The sequence below is a fragment of the Rana temporaria genome, chromosome 5 (assembly GCF_905171775.1).
Source record: "Rana temporaria chromosome 5, aRanTem1.1, whole genome shotgun sequence".
Classification (NCBI taxonomy): Eukaryota; Metazoa; Chordata; class Amphibia; order Anura; family Ranidae; genus Rana; species Rana temporaria.
In genome coordinates this window covers 350,073,683-350,093,808 of record NC_053493.1, presented here as the reverse complement: position 1 = coordinate 350,093,808, position 20,126 = coordinate 350,073,683, and the positions used below count along the sequence as shown (strand labels likewise).

At 41.9% G+C, this 20,126-nt stretch overlaps 2 protein-coding genes across 5 annotated transcripts in view; one reads left to right on the top strand and one right to left on the bottom strand.

The window, feature by feature from the left end:
* The window catches only part of RALYL (RALY RNA binding protein like), a 1,196,807-nt gene that overhangs the window by 525,452 nt on the left and 651,229 nt on the right, over nucleotides 1-20,126 (bottom strand). The gene's annotated exons all lie outside the window — the stretch shown is intronic.
* On the top strand, nucleotides 3,308-5,154 carry LOC120941238 (hemoglobin subunit alpha-3-like). Its single transcript, XM_040354547.1, has 3 exons — nucleotides 3,308-3,472; nucleotides 4,473-4,677; nucleotides 4,844-5,154. The coding sequence occupies exons 1-3, from the start codon at nucleotides 3,378-3,380 to the stop codon at nucleotides 4,970-4,972; spliced, it is 429 nt and encodes a 142-aa protein (XP_040210481.1). The 5' UTR covers nucleotides 3,308-3,377; the 3' UTR covers nucleotides 4,973-5,154.

Genomic DNA, 20,126 nt, shown 5'->3' with positions numbered 1-20,126 from the left:
CCAGCATTGGTCTTGCTTCTGCCAAAACACTTGTTCCACTACGTTTTATTTATTTATTTTAATATTATTTTAAATAAAGAATATTGAAAATTAATATAGTAAAGTGCAAGCAACACAACTTTATTTCAGCAATTCACCAATCTCCATACATAAGCAAAGTCACATTGTCAATACATCATAGTCAATCATTCATAAGAAGTTCACATACATTAATATTGACTTACAATCTAGCATATTACATTTTAGTTATGCAGTAATACAGAAGCAAGAAGAACAAGAGTTACAAGTAACTCAACCCTAAACAGCTGTGGTACATATTTAGGATGTGTAATGGATTCCATATTTAACATGTACAGGCTTGTGTGAATGTTTGCAGGGGGCAGAGCTTTTGTAAGCCCCACAAATAGGTGTTCTTAAAGATAAGTACTTGTGGTAACAACTAAGTCTGACCATTTTTTTTTTCAAATTTTGTGGGGTGTTCTCTTGTGTCCTATGTTCAATTATGTAAGCTCTTACTGCCTGGCCTATAGATAAATTAAGGCTGAGTGAGAGCACTACAGTTTAGGGTGGACGTCATATGACTTCCTGTCAGTCATGCATCTTGTGCGTGCCCTAGGGGCCGCATTGCAGCATGATCTGTCACCCACTTGTCCACCAAACACAGTGGATGGCAGATCACGGTACCGGGCCAGCCACAGTGTATAGGTTCGATGGAAGTACATTGTAGGGTCACAGTTTTTTTTGCCAGAAAATTATAAAGGATAGACACATTTTTTCTGGTTGAGCTTAAGTTAATATCTCCCAGTATATTTAACAGGCATCGTTTATGGTTACAGATATTTTGGACAAAAATTATCAGTCATAAATGTAGTTACTGTTAACCAGAAGCATCTTATTTTACCAAAGTAGACAATGATTGTATTAGTGAGGAAAGTAAGCAATGTTTGTACAGCAGGGCTCAAAATTTCAAGTCCTGAGCTACTAGCCAGGCTTCAAGAGTTACTCGTCACCTGTTGCCCCACCTAATTCATACACTGCCCTGCGCCTAATTGCACCCGTAAACACGCCCTCATAGATTATCTCATGGAATGACAATGTTTTATGCAGAATCAAGTTACAAAATTAAATATTACCAACAACAACTTTAACAAAATGGCACAGGGCACTGGGGCAGACCAGAGGGACAGGGCACTGGGGGCAGACCAGAGGGACAGGGCACTGGGGGCAGACCAGAGGGACAGGGTACTGGGGGCAGACCAGAGGTACAGGGCACTAGAACTGGGTCTCTTCCCCATTCTCTTGCTGTCTCCTCTGCAACTCCCATCCATCCTCTCTCTCTCTCTCCCATGCATCTCATCATCAGGAGCCTGTGTGTGCGGCTCCACGCTTGCATGTTCCCACTTCCCCTTTTATTCAGGCTGGCAGAGAGGAGAAGAGCAGCAGCACAGTGGGAGGTAGTACAATCCAGCGCTGAGATCCACACAACTGCACAGCCATTGACACCATAGCACAGCGCACACTGACAGCGCACAGCACACATTGAGACCAGTCTGTTCACAGTGCTCAGGCTAAACTGTTGGACACTTACATAGAGCACAAGGAGAAGAAAACTGCACAAACTAGAAAGCTGCCGCTCTCATGTTGGGGCAACTTTCAGTGAGCGCTGTACCGGAGTGGTAATTTTTTGAAATCCTCCACCTCACTCATTACTTTCTGCTCTCCAGCTACATTGGTCGGGGCCCGGGGGAGGGGGAAAGGCTCAGAGAGGTCATACTGTTAGGTCCAATGGCTTAATGAGAATTGTAAGGAGAGCACCTGTGTACTGCTCTGCCTGTGCGAGGCTCACCAGACTACTTTTCCCGAGCATGCACCTTTCCTCTTTGGCCGCCAATCTCATCGAGACTCTATGGCCCCGTACACACGGCCGAGGAACTCGACGTGCCAAACACATCGAGTTCCTCGGCCAGTTCAGTCCTGGAGCCGCCGAGGACCTCGGCAGGCAGAGTTCTCCCATAGAACAACGAGGAAATAGAGAACATGTTCTCTATTTCCTCGCCGAGGTCCTCGTCGGCTTCCTCGGCCGAAAGTGTACACACGGCCGGGTTTCTCGGCAGAATTCAGCCAGAAACTCGGTCGGAAGCTGAATTCTGCCGAGGAAACTGGTCGTGTGTACGGGGCCTAAGTGTAGGCACAGATTGGAGGGAGATTGGTCATGCAGCCCTGTCATCACTCGCCCCCAGCTTAAATCCACTCGCCAAATGCTAGTAGGCGAGTGGAAATTTTGAGGGCTGTTGTACAGTGTACGTTACAATTGGCTTTGCCATTCAACTCCACTGGCAGCTAAAGTGGAGAGTTGACTGCATACTTCAGTAGACTGGACGGTTATGAAATGTAAAACAGTAATATGTGGAATATACTGTACAGGAAGACAGTTATTTTTATCAGCTATTGATAACTCAAAAAACGTAATATTTGTCTTTTCAATACATTTTATTTTTACATTAGGTAGTCAAAACATTAAACTTTTGAATTTTACAATATACAAATGAAAAAACATTTTACAATTACACTCCTTTGTAACATGAATGTATGTATGTACTGTACAGTCAAGTGGTTGTACCTGTACATAGTGTGCAAACACATAGAACCTGGATACACAAAGTTAGTAGTGAACAGTTCATAGAATATGGACATTCACAAAGTTTATCAGGAGAATCTATATTGATAGCTGTGTGTTTTTACCACCATCAGTCTACAATAGAATATTACTATTTTCACTGCCCTGTGAGTGCAAATTTGCAACAACTTGAAAAATACCGTATTATATTTAGGTCCTACTGGTCATACTTTAGTGTCTAACTGTTTAACAAACGTTCCTTACAAAAAAAGATAATATTGTTCGAAATAATAATTTACGAGTGGAATTATGAGAGTTTCGACATATTTGGACTATATTTTTCTGTTAAAGCTATACTGGACTGCTATTCTGGACCACCAAAAGGGTATTAAATAGATAAAACATAAAGTAAAACAATCACAGCTATCTTATCAAGTTCATTATGTGTAATGCTATCTTAATGCACTAAACTGCAATGATCAACAATAGCTCAGTAAACACAAAAGGAGTGTATATGCTTTGTAATCAGTATACAGTGATAAGATGCTTACCCTATATCAGCACATACAGCATGTATGGTTCAGAAGATAAATCATTACTAATGGGTGGTATGCAGTTTTCAGCCAATAGAAATGCATCTTGACCATTGTGAATGGTATCCTAATGCTTTAAAAACTGGTAAGATTTTCAGTTGACGGTGGACCTTTCTTGAGTTACCAAGCTGATCTAACTCTTGCTGTACCAATTCCCGATCATCATAATGAGTCTATCTGCAAGTGAGAAGTCTGCTGTGCTTTCCATAGTGGGAAAGATTGGATCTCAGGGCAGTGCTCTGGGCTCTGAGGCTTTGACCAGGTAAGGTTCTTTTATTCTTGGTTATATTTTATATAGACAAATACAGTGTGCAATTTCAACTGGCACAGGAATTCTTAGGTTAATGGAATATGTTAAACTGACAAACATATAATCATTACATGGGTTACGTCATTCCAATTATATGATCCATGTGTATACCCTTTTTAAAAAGCTAAGATGCTATTAATGAAATGTATAACCTGTTCTCTCTCTAAAAAATAAAAATAGCTTTCAGGGGGAATCAAAGTTAAGTGAAAATTAAAAGATAGATGTCAGTAATTAGTGATTGCTACTACTGATATTTTATGTATCACAAATTACCTAGCATTTGTTTGAAAATAGTTAAAATAGGGAGATAATTTTGTTTTAGGTACATTTTTTGAAGGACAGCAAGATTCTTCCTCTGCTAGATTTAAATCAGTAGTAAAGTCTCTTTAAAAAAAGTCCTCCTCCAGGTTATGCTCTGCATACTAGCACATTATGACAGACTTACCTGTCACCACTGACAGAGCTTCCATCTTCACACAGTCTTTCTTTTTGAGTTTGCATGCTCCAGCCATTTAAATGGACAGGCCACAATGACATTTCTCTTGCGCTTGTGCATGGGAGTCACGATTGCGGAACAGCACTCTGAATGGCACATTTGAGTGATGTCACCAGCCATTATAAATGTGAATATCTCCTAAACAGTTTACGTTTAGGAGATATTCACTGTGCCTACAGGTAAGCCTTAGTATAGGCTTACCATTAGGTACAATTGAATAAGAAGAATTTGCTACTGCAAACACCAAGGAAGGAATACAAGATTGAGAAATTTGCTTTGCCGATGTCTATACAAACAGTGACTAAAGGAAAAATGTGCTTACTAAATGCTTACAGTTCAACAGGGAATTTATTATGTATGCAACATATCATATTAACCACATAATCATTATAGCATGTCAGAAACATATATATATATAATAATATTAATATCTGTTGTTTCTTCATTTTCTTTTAGGCTTCTCCTTAGCTTCCCCCAAACCAAAACTTATTTCACCCACTTTGACCAGACCCCTGGCTCTGCTGACCTCAACACACATGGTGGAAAGATCATAAATGCCCTTGTAGGTGCCGCCCATCACCTGGATGACCTTGCTGCCAACCTGTCCACCCTCAGTGACCTGCACGCCTACAACCTAAGAGTGGATCCAGGAAACTTTGCTGTAAGTACTAATGAATATTCCTATACAATAATGTGATACCTTGATTCAGGGGAACAAAATGCATTGGGTTTAAATGTGTTTGCAGCATTATATAGTATTGAAACTTGGGTGCTGTCAAGTGTGTTTATGTACACACAAATAATATATCCTCTATTTCTCTTTGCAGCTGCTGAATCACACTATCCAGGTGGTCTTGGCTTCTCACTTCCCTGGTGATTTCACTCCTGAGGTTCAGGCTGCCTTTGACAAATTCCTTGCTCTAGTCTCTGCAGTCCTCACCTCCAAGTACAGATAAATCCACCCTGCATAACAACTACATCAGTAATTAAAGAAAGTGAAACAACATGTGATGGGAAATTATCTGGCCCAGTTAATCATAACCTAGTTGCAATGGTTTTTGAGGAGTACTTACTTGTGTATATTGTCCATCAAATATAAATCTGGTGTACCCTTGAATAAAGTCCAACATACTTTTAATTTCTGTCTCAACTGTTTCATTATTAGTTTTTTTTTCTATGATGGTTTTATATTCTTACACATATTGATGTAGTCTCTTGTAATCCATTTTATTGATGTGTCCCTTTTATAAAAAATTCAAACCAGATTATGGGTTGATTAAAAAATATGACTTCTGTCTAATCTGATCAAATATTTAGGTGAACATTGGTTTGCAGTACTACAATGTATTTGATTCAGTTTAGTTAGGCTTAACACATCCACAAGCACTCAATTCTCCAGTATATGTATAGCCAAAACGTATTTTTTTTCTTGTCAACACTTGTCAAGTTTTTGTTACTGTCTATATACCCAACTGGTAGAGTTACTTGATATTTGTTCTGATAACCATTATCAGCAGGACAGAAAGTAATGGGAAATCCAAACTTTTCAAGCTGTCACCAGAGAAGAGATGAGGAAATATCCTAAAAAGGGAGACACTTGTTCTGTTGATAGCTGTCTTAAGGCTCATACACACAGTAGGACATCCAACAAAATTTCCCTTGGATTTTTGTCCTAATTGATTTGTCCTGCCACACCCATAGCATACACACAGTCAGACTTTTCTGCAAACTTTTCTAAAAGTTTCCTAACATCACGTGTTTTTTTTTGCTCTTTTCTGCTCTTTACCGCCACCCTTTGGTTAACTTCTGCTATTGTTTGTTGCTTTTAACATTGGTTTTCAGCATTTGTATTTGCACTTTGTCCAAAAGTTGGTTGGATTGCTGTACACACAGTCACACACAGCACCATCGGACTTTTGTTGCCGAAAAGTTGGTCCGTTTGCAGACCCAACTTTTTGTTGGATGAAACCCGAAAAAGTTGGTCCGATGGAGCGTACACACAGTCAGACAAATTAGAAAACTTGCAGATTTTGAAGTTGGTTGGCAAAAAGTGTGACCGTGTGTATGGGGCTTTAGATGGGAATTACCCTTAGCTTGGAGAGATTTCCTTTTACTTCCTATTTCATCTCTGAGACAGGTATTTAAGAAAAATCTCCTCAATAGAATGCAGACATCTGACAAAAAAAAAACTTATATGGATTTTAAACATTCCCTATTCAACACAAAAATCAAAACTGGCTTTACATACACTTTAATTGTAAAGTAGGCAGTATAAAACATGAGTTTATATAATTATATAAAACTCCCACTTGCTTTAGTGTGAACCATACAGTATATGAACATTATAACAATCCACATATATACAGTAAATGAAATCATATAAGTGCAAAAAAAGATGCTAATAGGTGATAGTCAAAATGTTTTTTATTCATCCAACTTTCCCATGTAAGATATTGTACATCCACAACACCGCTATCTAACTTAGTGAAAACTTCCCCTTCAGTGCCCCTATAAGGTGTGCGCTCACATCTATAGTTGGACCCCTGTTTCCAGGTGGTCACACCAGTGTATGAATGGAATAGGTTCTATTTTTCCACGATCAGGCCACCATATAGCTTATTTCATATAACCTCTGGCACAAAAGATAGAAGCCTACCTACAGTACAAGATACAAAACATCTGTTTCAGATTGTAAGAGGTTTGGGATGTATGGAGAATTGTATATTAGCCACGGTAGACATTAATTCTCTATATCAGGGGTATTGAATTAAAATTGATGGAGGTCCGATCAGTAAAATGTTCCACCAGTGGTCTGAATCACATTTTTGAGCAATGACCCAAATTCTTCACATCACAGCCTTATCCGCCTACTTCGCAATCCTGCTCTTACATCAGTGTCCTCAGTCCCCAGCACATTACAATCCCCCACTTCACATCACAGTTTACCCTTTAGAGTAGTGTTCTAAGGCCCCCTTCACATCACTCTCTACACCTTCACAGTAGTGTACTGAGCCCCCCTCACATCATACGCCCCCTTTATTTACGGCTGTGCCATCAACACCCTTTCAAATCATCATTCATCATAGTACTGTCCTGTGCCCTCTTCACATCACTCCTCCACAACACTGCCCCTTCACATCCCCCCACAGCACTGTCCACCCTTTACATCATCCCCTACAGCATTGTCCCCCTTTATGTCACCCCCTACAGCACTGCCCCCTTCTCACATCACAGACCCCCATAATAGTGTGCTCTGCTTGCTTCTCTTCACCCGCCCACAGTGCTGCTCTACCCTCTTCACATCATCCCCCCACAGCATTGCCCCCCTTCACATCACCTTCCCCCCACAGCACAGTCTGCCTTTACATCATCCCCTACTGCACTGCCTTTTGTATATCACCTGCTCCCCTTTACATCACCTTCCCACAGAACTCCCCACCCCCCCTCCACAGTAGTGTGCTCTGCCCTGTTCACATCAGCACCCCAGAGCACTGCCCCACTTCACATCACCCTCCTACAGTACAGAACTGCCCACTCTTGCATAACAGACCCCAACACAATAGTGCATTCTTCTCTCTTCACATCACCTATCCCATAGCACTGCTCCCCCTTCAGATCCCCCACAGCACTACTCTACTTTACAGCAACTTCCCCACAGCACAGGGATACGTCACTGGTTGTCAGAATGATGGCAGGTGACGGCTCCCTGATAACCAGCATTTTTGAGCTGGAACTGTCACATATAGCAGTGGTGGGGACATTGTGGGACCTTCCTGCAGTTTTCTCTGCCTCTTCTGGTCTCATTGCATCAGAGCCAAAAACAAAAGGCTGAACATGCATGCCTCTCACAGTAGAGTATGTAGTTGCACAGATTAGGGAGAAACAATGGGTTGTTTATGTCAGTTCCGCTAGGTATGAAGTTTTTAGTAGCTAATATGTTAGATGTAAAGGGGTGGAAAATACTGAGTACCACAGTGCAACGAAATTCACTGCCTCCAACCATGCTTTGTCCAATAGAACTTGATGAAATGTCACTTTGTGACATTTTAACAAAATTTATTTGAAACACCAATTTGAATAGTGCCATGTGCTGCAAACAGTGTATCGTGAACACTGTCATCGCACCACAATCCAGCCACTATGTTCTAATACATCTGTTGGTGTGAATGTACCCTAAAAGTAAAAAATAATAATATATATATATATATATATATATATATATATTATTATTATTATTATTATTATGTTTCTGTTTATATAATTTTTTTACATTTATGAATTAATTTGTTTGTTAGCAAATCTATTACTAGTTTTTATCTCTGAAGTGAGTACAGTGGTGAATCACCATTGTCCTTACTTCAGCTTTGTACATTCATATTAATGGCTTTGTTTACCTTGAAACCCTTTCATAAATAATGAATAATTTTGAAGATAAAAATTTAAAAGCTATGTGCTGCCAGATTTTTAGTACAGTTGCACTGACAAATCAGGACTTTACAGGGTTTACTTACCTGTCTCCTACCTGCTATTTCTGCTGCTGGGACAGTGTGGGTTAGAGTTGGCAAAGGGCTTTAAGATGACAGGACAAAGATGCGGGTAGAAATGGGCCGAACCACTCCCTGTTCGTGGCAGAACTTTTAAACATAGCAAACGTTCGGGAACCCCATTGAAGTCTATAGGACCCGAACTGGAAAATGTGCCCATTGAAGGTCCAGGTACTGCCATGGGGGGTATGTATCAAGGAAAAAAAGTTTGTAAAAAAACATAATTTTTAAATTAGCAGTGATTTACTGATGCCTAAAGTGAAACCATAAAAATGAGGAATAACAATCAAAATGAAAAATTCCTTTAAATATAGTGCTAAGGGGTCCCCTTAGGCCGCGTACACGGTCGGCCCAAACCGATGAAAACAGCCTGAAGTCCAGTTTCATCGCTCCAAACCGACCGTGTGTACGGCCCATCGGTCCGTTGTCCTTCGGTCAAAAATTTTAGAACTTGCTTTAAAATCGAACCGATGGACCGCTGCCCGATAGGTCCAAACCGACGGTTAGTACACAAAAGCATCGGTTCAAAACCTGCGCATGCTCAGAATCAAGTCGACGCATGCTTGGAAGCATTGAATTTCGTTTTTTTCAGCACGTTGTGTGTTTTACGTCACCGCGTTATGACCCAATCGTTTTTTGAACTGATGATGTGTACGCACATCAGACCATCAGGCCACTTCAGCGGTGAACCGATGAAAACGGTCCGTCGGACCATTCTCATCAGTTTGGATGAACCGTGTGTACGCGGCCTTAGTCTGCCTGTAATGTGGCACATCTGTACCATGTATAGAACCTGTTGCAGCAGTAATCACATTTATAAAACCAAGAAAATTACATTTTCTATTCAAGCTTTCTTTATTTTATAAACAACAGCTTGGGGAGCCACAATTTTGTGCACTCGGAACAAGATTCAAGATTTTTGGGATAAATTCTGGTGTCTCTTTTACAGACTTTGGATAGAAGTAACAGATGCAGAAATATTTGGTTTTGAGTGTTGGTTGTGCGTTTTCACACCATAACCCTATAGAGGTACTTTTGATAAAAGTAAGAATTGGCCTTGACGTAAAAAATTTAAATGATATGCACCTGTCGAACAGGTGCGGAAACATTGGTGTTTGTATGTTGGTGGTGCTCTTGATGAAAGAAAGAATTGACCTTGCTGTCAAAAACTGAAATGATATGAACATGTCAAACAGGTGCAGAAACGTTGGTCCTTGGGTGTTAATTGTGCCCATGAAACATACACCAAAACATTTCTTCCAGATGAAATCAACACCCACAAAGCTAGGCAGCCTAGACAGTCTTTCAGAGATTGCAGATCCAGAAAGCACTTTTTCAGCTACATCAGCATCAGGGGCTTGATATCTACTGCTAATCCAGGACTGATTCATTTTGATAAATGTCAGCAGGTCCACGGAGTCTGTGGACAGATGTGCTCTCTTATCTGTCACAAAACCTCTGGCAGTACTGAATGCCTGCTCGGAAAGCACTTTGGATGCAGGGCAGCCGAGCAGCTCAATTGCATACTGGGCAAGTTCTGGACAGTGGTCTATTCTCACAACCCAGTAACCCACTGGATCATCAACTGGAAAGCTATCCATGTCTGTTTTTGCCCCTAGATAATCTCCACCATATGATGAAGTCGCTTCTGATGAGATGTGAAAGCTGACAGCCCTGGGCGCCGAGGACTAAAATAATTTTGAAATGCATCACTGCCCCCTTTTCCACCACTCCTCTCTTGACCAACAGAAACTTCCAAACTATGTTTTCCAAACAGACTGTAACCTACCATAGCGGGAAAGGCATTACATAAACTCCTTTTTAAGGTGCCCTCAAGAGATTTCATTGTCTGCTCCTTCTGTGGGGTTGGTATGAGTTCTGAGACTTTCCCTTGTAACGGTGGTCAAGGAAGGTTGACAACCAATAGTTATCTTTCTCCTTGATGCCACATAGGTTTGGGTCCTTTCGCAAGCTTTGAAGAAAGAGGGAGCCCATGCACCGCAAGTTTGCGGAGGCATGAGAAGACTCCTCGGGGGCACTGAGAAATACAGTATCTGGAACTGCCTCCTCCCAGCCATGTACTACTCCCAAGGGTTATAGGGATCGAAAACCATCTGTTAAGGGTTGATGTATGTCTTGCTCTGCTTCAATACCTACAAAACTGCCAAAATCCTCCTCTTCCTCCTCCCTCCCCTCTTGTGTATTTTGTAGTGTGGCAAGGATTGTGTCTGAATAAAGCAGGCCTTCAGAGGAAAGACAGTCCTCCTCTTCCTCCCGCTTATCTGCCCCAAGTGCCCTGTCCATACCATGCTACACAAAATCTGCTCCAGCAGGAACACAACAGAGATTGTGTCACTGATGCTTGCATTGTCATGGCTCACCATCCTTGTGGTCTCCTCAAATGGTGACAGTACAGTGCATGCATCCTTTATCAGCAGCCATTGGCATGGGTGAAAAAAGCTGAGCCAGCCTGAGCACATATTAACGTTCCCTGCCTAAGGGCTGACTGCCTTGCCCAACGATGCCACAACATTGCCTTCCATGTGATGGTAGAGAGCTGGAATAGCCTTACCTGAAAAGAAATAGTGACTGGAAACCTGCCATTGTGGTACAGCAGATTCTGCAAATTTACAGAAGGGGGCAGAGTCCACCAGACAGAAAGGCAGGAGTTGTAAAGCCACTAGCTTTGACAAGCTTGAATTTAGATGCTGGGCATGTGGGTGGCAGTGACTGTATTTATAAATGTTTTTGCTCCAGCAGATGGGTAGAGAAATTTGCCTGCTATAGTCTAGAGCTGGTGGTGTGCTACTGGCAAATGTGCTGCAAGAACCTTGGACACCCTGCGCTATACCATCATCCCTATCAGTGGAGGCTGCTGAGAGGTCATGAGGTATAGCGGGGGAAGACCAAAAAGGTTAGGAGTGAGGAGGAGCAAAATTGAATCCCTTTTGTGTGGCTTTAAAGTTATCTTGCCAACAAGCCAAGTAGTGGGAGGTTAAATGCCTTGTAAAGCCCAAATTGCTGGTGTTTTTGCCACGCTTGATGTGCTTGAGGCAAAGTTTGCAAATTGCAACAGTCGGCTGCACATGTGTTAAAAAAAGCCCAAACAGTTGAGCTGTGGGAATATCTGCCTCTCCTTGTTGGCCTCCCAGACCTGATGGGGGGGGCTTATTAACACAATTTAATAAAGATGTGGAAATATGTATGTGGATGCACTTTAATCAATGGAAAGTGGTGTTTGATGCACTTTAACCACTTAAGCCCCGGACCATTTTGCAGCTAAATGCCCAGGCCAAGTTTTGCGATTCGGCACTGCGTCGCTTTAACAGACAATTGCGCGGTCGTGCGACGTGGCTCCCAAACAAAATTGGCGTCCTTTTTTTCCCACAAATAGAGCTTTCTTTTGGTGGTATTTGATCACCTCTGCGGTTTTTATTTTTTGCGCTATAAACAAAAATATATAGCGACAATTTTGAAAAAAATTCAATATTTTTTACTTTTTGCTATAATAAATATCCCCCAAAAACATATATATTTTTTTTTTGTTTTCCTCAGTTTAGGCCGATACGTATTCTTCTACCTATTTTTGGAAAAGAAAATCACAATAATCGTTTATCGGTTGGTTTGCGCAAAATTTATAGCGTTTACAAAATAGGGGATAGTTTAATTGCATTTTTATTAATTTTTTTTTTTACTACTAATGGCGGCGATCAGCGCTTTTTTTCGTGACTGCGACATTATGGCGGACACTTCGGACAATTTTGACACATTTTGGGACCATTGTCATTTTCACAGCAAAAAATGCATTTAAATTGCATTGTTTATTGTGAAAATGACAGTTGCAGTTTGGGAGTTAACCACAGGGGGCGCTGTAGGAGTTAGGGTTCACCTAGTGTGTGTTTACAACTGTAGGGGGGGTGTGGCTGTAGGTCTGACGTCATCGATCGAGTCTCCCTATAAAAGGGATCACTCGATCGATGCAGTGAAGCACGGGGAAGCCGTGTTTACATACGGCTCTCCCCGTTCTTCAGCTCCGGGGAGCGATCGCGAGGGGGCGGCTAGAAACGAATAGCCGCGCCCTCGTCCCGGATCGCTCCTCCCGGGTTACCGACCGCCGCATGTACCGGGGGGGGGTCCCGATCGGACCCCCGACCCGCGGAAAGGCAGGGACGTACATGTACGCCCATATGCCTGTACGTGCCATTCTGTGGACGTATATGTACATGCGGCGGGCGTTAACCGGTTAACTTAAGTACTCACTACACAGACAAACTACAATAGACTGCAGTAAAAATTGCTCTGACGCATTGCAATATACATTGGTAAACTAACACACTGAAATATACTGTTAAACTTGCACTTGCACCCTGAAATATACTGTGTTAAATGTGCACTAATGCACAGCAATACACTACGGTAAACGTGCACCAGCGCACTGAAATATACTGTGTTAAACGTGCACTAACACACTGAAATATACTGTGTTAAACGTGCACTAATGCAGTGAAATACACTGTGTTAAACATGCAATAATGCACAGAAATATACTGCGTTAAACATGCAGTTACGCATTGAAATATGATGCATTAAACGTGCACTGACGCACTGAAACATACTACATTAAATGTGCAGTAACGCACTGAAATAAACTGCGTTAAACTAGCAGTAACACACTGAAATATACTTTGGCATAGTTATTACTCTGTCTAGCAGGCTGTGTTTTAAATTTACCAAGCAGCTCCTTAAATTTTAGTTTAAGCACTTGAAGAACCCGCTGTTTCATTCCCTTCCAGTTGAGGCCATTTTTCAGTTTTCAATTCCTTCACACTTTGAATAAAAATTACTCAGTCATGCAACATTGTACTAAAGTTAATTGTATATAAAACATTTTTTAGACAGATAGAGCTTTCTTTTGGTGGTATTTATTCATCACTGTTTTGTTATATATAAATGAAAAAAAAAAAAAAAATGCTGATCTGCTGGGATTTTTACACACAACCATCTCTAGGGTTTACAGAGAATGCTTTGAAAAAGAGAAAATATCCAGTTGTGTGGAGGAAAATGCCTTGTTGATGTCAGAAGTCAGAGTAGAATGGGCAGACTGGTTTAAGATGGTAGGAAGGCAACAGTAACTCAATTAACCACTCGTTAAGTGCAGAATACCATCTCTGAATGTACAACACATTGAACATTGAAGAAGATGGGCTACATCAGCAGAAGACCACAGCAAGTGCCGCTTCTGTTAGCTAAGAACAGAAAACTAAGTCTACAATTCGTGCAGGCTCACCAAAAATTGGATAATAGAGGATTAGAAAAACATTGCCTGGTTTGTTAAGTCTTGATTTCAGCTGCGACATAGTGTCAGAGTTTGGCATAAACAACATGAAAGCATGAATCCATCCTGCCTTGTATGAACGGTTCAGGCTGGGGTGGTGGTGTAATGGTGTGGGGGATATTTGGCACACTTTGGGCCCCTGAGTAGCAAATTGAGTATAATTTAAACTCCAACAGCCTACCTGAGTATTGTTGCTGACCATGTCCATCCCTTTATGACTACAGTGTACCCATCTTCCGATGGCTACTTCCAGCAGGGTAATGCACCATGTCACAAAGCTCAAATCATCTCACCACTGGTTTCTTGAACATGACAATGATGTCTCTGTACTCCAATGGTCTCCACAGTCACCAGATCTCAATCCAATTGAGCACCTTTGGGATGTGGTGTGTAGCGCCCTGCTCCTGTTGAGTAGGCGCTATGTTGTAAATTTAGTTACCTGAGCTGTAGTTTAGCTCAGAGGATTATACCAAATTGTGGGTTTCTGTTCTAGTCCAGCTGTGTTGCACATGTTCCCCTTGCCTGCAGGTGTCGCTGTTACCGGGAGTCAAGGTTGGGAATGCAATAGGCTGGGCACATTGGGTGCCTTCTTCCCAGAAGCAGCCCAGTGGGCGTGGTCAACCTGCTGTGCATTCTGGGACAGGGTATTTAAGGGGCAGACACCCTTCTGGTGGGGTCTTTCGATCCTGACCTGAAGGCCCTCCTGCCTCAGGGATGCGCTGGCAGTGTTTTTCCGGTCTTGGGGCCTGCTGGCCCAAGGCTCCGCAACTGAGAGTGGACACAGAAGTTTCTGGGGCGTACTGGTCCAGGGGTGGTCCTGTGCTTTCTTGCATGTGGGAAGAAGCTGAGCAATTGGGGACTCAATTGAAGGACGCGCCCGGATGTACTTTCTTTGAAATTTCGCTAAGTGTATGCGTGGTTACCCAATCCTGTGGCAGAGGGCTGTGTAACGACCCAATGACACTCATCAAGTCTGTGGCAGAGACTTTGAATGATCTTCGCACCGGCTGCTAGGTCAGTGAGAGTGAGCCTAGCCGTTGCTAAATCCAGAGTGGAACCGTTTTTTCCTCTGGATCTAAGACTGTACCCGTGATCCACAAAGCAAGGTACCTGAATCTTCCCTATCCCTCTACCCCTCTGTTGAGAACCTGTTTAATAAAACTCCTGAAGAAAAAGAAACCAAAGTGTTGGTGCGGACATTCTCTCTTTAGGAGAGACCCCTAGATTGAGTGTGGTGAACAGTAAGGTAACGGCAGGCCCAAAATGGAACCAGCAACTCCTTCGGGGGTAGTGCTACACGCGGAATGGGAGATTTGCATCATGAATGTGCAGCTGACAAAGCTGCAGCAACTGCGTGATGCTATAATCTCTGAGGAATGTTTCCAACACCTTGTTGAATCTAAAGGCAAAACGGGATCCAAACCGGTACTAGTAAGGTGTACCTAATAAAGTGTCTGGTGAGTGTAGATAAAAGGACAACAAAACACAATAATGCAAATAAAAATATGTCCTAAATAAAGTCCCAAATGTCACACATATGAAATATGAAGTGATTAAATAGAAGTCCCATATACAGTCCAGTTTGAATATATAAGCAATCTTGGTCTGACAAATAGCTCCACACTACAAATATAAATGTAAATATGAAACAGCAAAAGAATACAATAATGCAAATAAAAATAAGTCCTAAATAAAAGTCCCAAATGCCACACATATGAAATATGAAATGACTATGTGAAAGTTCCTTCTACAGTCCATTATAAATCTTTAAGCAGATCTTGAGCTGACAAAAAATCATTGAGCTTCAGCGATTCTTCAGTATATACAAACATGTGCAAAACACCCCGGACAACAGTGACCACCACCACTGACAATGAATATGTCTCCTCACAATGTAACACAGACCTCATTAATGAAAAGGAGGTCAACAAGCACTTTTTAGTGCAGCCACCTGGTCAGCATCCAGATATCGTTTACAGCTCTCCAGTCCCCAGCATGTAATGAACATGTAAATCACAAAAAAGGGGTTTCATAGTATAAACTGGTTGGTTTATTTAAAAAATAAAAAATAAAATATCATTCACAGGATAAAAAGCCACATCTCATATGCATAGGCGTGCGCACAGGGTGTGACAGGTGTGCCTGGGCACACCCTAATCACCCTGTGTATAGCAAATTCCCCTTGTTTTGACCCCTGATAATTCACCAAAGCCCCTTAATGTGGCTCCTAAAAAAAATTGTAAAAAAAATAATCATAAAAGAACAACAATAAAAGAGATAACACTGTAAAAAATGTAATAAAATTGAAAAATACTGACACCAGCCACTGCCTTGCTGACACCAATCTCTGCCCTACTGACACTGTCCATTGCTCTACTGACACTGTCAGTATATACACGCATGTGTGTTTGAGCTTTGGGGTGCACACCCTAATGCAATAGACTGCGCACACCTATGCTCATATGTAGTAATAGGCACAGTATAATCTCTTGCCGATGTCTAATGTGCCATTGTGAGAGACTATGCTTATTACTACTATTACTACTACTGTGCTTATTACTGCGCTTATTACTACATATGGGATGTGATTTTTTATCCTGTGAATGTTATTTTAGCTTTCATTTTTTAACCACTTCATGACCAGGCCATTTTTTGCGATACGACACTGTGTTACTAACAATTGCACGGTTGTGTGATGCTGTATCCAAATAAAATTGATGTCTTTTTTTTACCACAAATAAGGCGTTCTTTTGGTGGTATTTAAACACTTCTGCGGTTTTTATTTTTTGCACTATAAACAAAACAACTTTGAGAAAAAAAAACAATATTTATTACTTTCTGTTAAAAAACATATCCAATAAAAAAATGTAAATGTAAAATGTCTTCATCAATTTAGGCCAATATGTATTCTGCTACATTTTTGTTAAAAAAATAAATAAATCCCAATAAGCGTATATTGATTGATTTGCGCAAAAGTTATAGTGTCTATAAACGACGGGATATTTTTATAAAATTGTTATTTATTCATTTTGTTTACTAGTAATGTCAGTGATCAGCGACTTATAGCGGGACTGCTGAGTTGAGTGGCATCTTGATATGCGACATTGCAGTTGACAAATCGGACACACAGCAACACTTTTGACACTTTTTTGGGGACCAGTGACACTAATTCAGTGATCAGTGCTAAAAAATATACACTGCCATGGTACTAATAACACTGGCATGGAAGAGGTTAACATCATGGGGCTATAAAATTATTAAATGTGTTCCCTGGGAGTGCTTGCTAACTGTTTTGGGGGGTGCTTTGACTGAGGGAAGGCAGAGATCCATGTTCCTGCTTAGCAGAAGCACAAGATCTCCATCTTCTCTTCTCACAGAACGGCGATCTGCCTTGTTTACATTTCTGCCTGTCTCTGAAAAGATCACTGGGTCCCGGCTAACATCAGGTCCAATCACAGCAGGCAGTGCTCATGCGTGCCCCTAGACCTGGAAATTAAAATTATGTACAGGTATGTGATTTCTTGCTAAAGGGCCACCCTGCCACAGTACAAGTACACGAGGACTGGAGAGCTGGAAATTATATCTGCATGCTGACCAGCCGGCTGCACTAAAATGTGCTTATTGACCCCCTTTTCATTAATGAGGTCTGTGTTACATGGTGAGGAGACATATTCATTGTCAGTGGTGGTGGTTATTGCTGTCCAGGGTGTTTTGCACACGTTTGTATACACTGAAGAATTGATGAATTTCACAGATTATTTGCCAGATCAAGACTTCTATTTAATCACTTCATATTTCACATGTCTGACATTTGGGGCTTGTCCTATATCTATTTTCATGTTCGTAGTGTAGCTTAATTTTTTTATCTGATTCATATGCTTTTAGATGACTGGTTTGGTGTCACTAGCAATCAGGTACTCCGTTGCTGGCAGTCAAGGACACTGTGGCTGGCAGCACTTTAGTGGCACATCACACTGGTGTAGCTAGCATTCAGGACACAGGAATACTGTAGCTGGCTTCACTGGTATTTTGGTAGAGAACACTTATTTTGGTGGATAAACTGGTGTTTTGGTTGCGAAACTGTGTGGCAGCGTTGTGATTGGACACTGAGATTACATGCTACAGGGCTAGTTTCAATAGTCCTGTACCTGGCTCAGTGATCTGGTGAACCCGGAGAATACAGCTATCACAGGACACACTCTGTGAGCTGTGTACAAGTGGCCGATGCCAGAGGGCTCCTGTCTGGCTGTTTTTTTTACATGGGCCGGAATGGAAAGTGGTTAAGGCTCTCACTAAAGCAAGTGTGTAATACTCCCCATATTACACACGTGTATATACCTATACAGTATTAGTTTATGCATATGTTATTGGAGGATTGCACTATTTACTGTTTTATTATTATTTGGTCTATAAACCACTTCCTGTGTTATCTGGCTCTTTAGATAGGGGACGGGGTCCTTGAAAGATGCTCCAGTCTTGTTTTTTCTTTTAGTAAAAAATATGCATTTACCACTCATTTCTAAGGCTGGCCATACATTATACAATGTTCTTGTACAATTTTCCCTTAAATTTACTAAAACCATATAATATGAGGTCAAACCAAAACACTTTCAATTTGTATGCAACCAGGCAGGCAAATTGGGTAGGAAATGGGTATCCCAAAACAGTAAGCCTAGGAGGCAAGAATTGGCAGCTCTGAGTATATATGGGAGTCCAGTTCATTATTAAAGTGGTAGTAAAGTCCGCTGTTGTTTCTTCTTTTTGGGGTCCCCCAGGTGAGTTATGCCATAATGTACTAGTATGCATGCCATTGGGGGCCGTAAATGTTTGCTTTGCTGCGCATGCGCGGCTCATTGTACATCACAGCTGACAGTCAGGAAGAAGAATTTATGACAGCTGAGACCGATAGGGTCTCTTGTGTCATACAGACCCTGTCTGTCAGCAACTTTTCACAACGTTAACTTTACTACCACTTTAACTTCAGGATTATGTCATAACTGAAGGCAAAATGTATTTTTGTTTGTTTTAGGCTGGGTTCACACTTGTGCAATAACAGGCATCGCAAGTGATTCGCACCGCATTGCTGTGCAGATCACATGCGATGTCTGTGCGATGCAAATTCAGCCATACAAACTGTATGGCTGAAATCGCATCGCCTTTGCACCATAATAGTACAGGACCCTCTTTTTTGGTCCACACTGGAACACCTATGCGATCTGATTTCTGCACCATTTGACAGTTTGCATTCCGATCTGTGAACCGATCTGGGGGTGTCAATAATTTACATTGACAACCGCAACATGCAATGCGGGAACCTGCACTGGAATCGCGCTGGTTCCTGCATCACATATGTTTGGAGAGAGATCAGGACACCTGTCAAGTTTTTGTTGCTGTCTTTGTCCTCATTAGGGAGATTCACCCTCTTTATTTATCCTGATGACTGCTATCACTGACAGTGACAGAAAATACCAAAATATGAGTGTCACCAAAGAAAAGAGAATAGTGGGGAAATTGTCCAATGGGAACACTAGTTCTGGTGACTATAAGAGAGTGATTACTGCCCATTTGCAACAACTTGAAATATACTGGGATTGATTTAATAAAACTAGAGAGTGCAAAATCTGGTGCAGTTCTGCAGTGGCGGTGCGTCCATAGTGGGCTCAGGAGCGCCGCCCCCTCTTTCCTGCACCCATCAATCAACAATACATAGATTTGTGCATTGAATCTATGTATTGTCGCCACTGCCGCCCACTATTCAGGTGTCCGGCCCCCTGTTGAGCGACGGCCATCTGAATAACAGCGGTGGGTGTGTTTTGGAAGTGCCTGATTAGAGCGAGAGGCCCTGTGGGCTCTAATCGGCTTCCAAATGGTTAACCAGAGGGCGCACAGGCGGTGCGTTCCCTGGTTAAACAGTGCTGTGTTAGGGAATCGCTTCCCTAACACTGACCCGCCTCTCAGCCAATCAGGTGCACGGGGTCTGGTTACCGGTCACCTGATTGGCTGAAGCGACAACGAGGGCAGGAGAAGACATTTGTTGGAGCGTGGAGAGGACGGCGCTGACCCGAGGAAGGCAAGTGCTGGGCTGGGGGGAAACTGGCTGCATTTGGGGGCACAAACTGGCTGACATTTTGGGGAACAAACTGACTGCAATTGGGGAGACAACTAGCTGCATTGGGGGGCACAAACTAGCTGCATTTGGGGGCAAAAACTGGCTGCAATTGGGGGGACAAA

Coding starts and splice junctions, on each gene's coding strand:
- LOC120941238 (XM_040354547.1), top strand. CDS start 3,378: ATGAGTCTATCTGCAAGTGAGAAGTCTGCTGTGCTTTCCATAGTGGGA. Junction 3,473..4,472: donor GGCTCTGAGGCTTTGACCAG/GTAAGGTTCTTT, acceptor ATTTTCTTTTAG/GCTTCTCCTTAGCTTCCCCC. Junction 4,678..4,843: donor TGGATCCAGGAAACTTTGCT/GTAAGTACTAAT, acceptor TTCTCTTTGCAG/CTGCTGAATCACACTATCCA.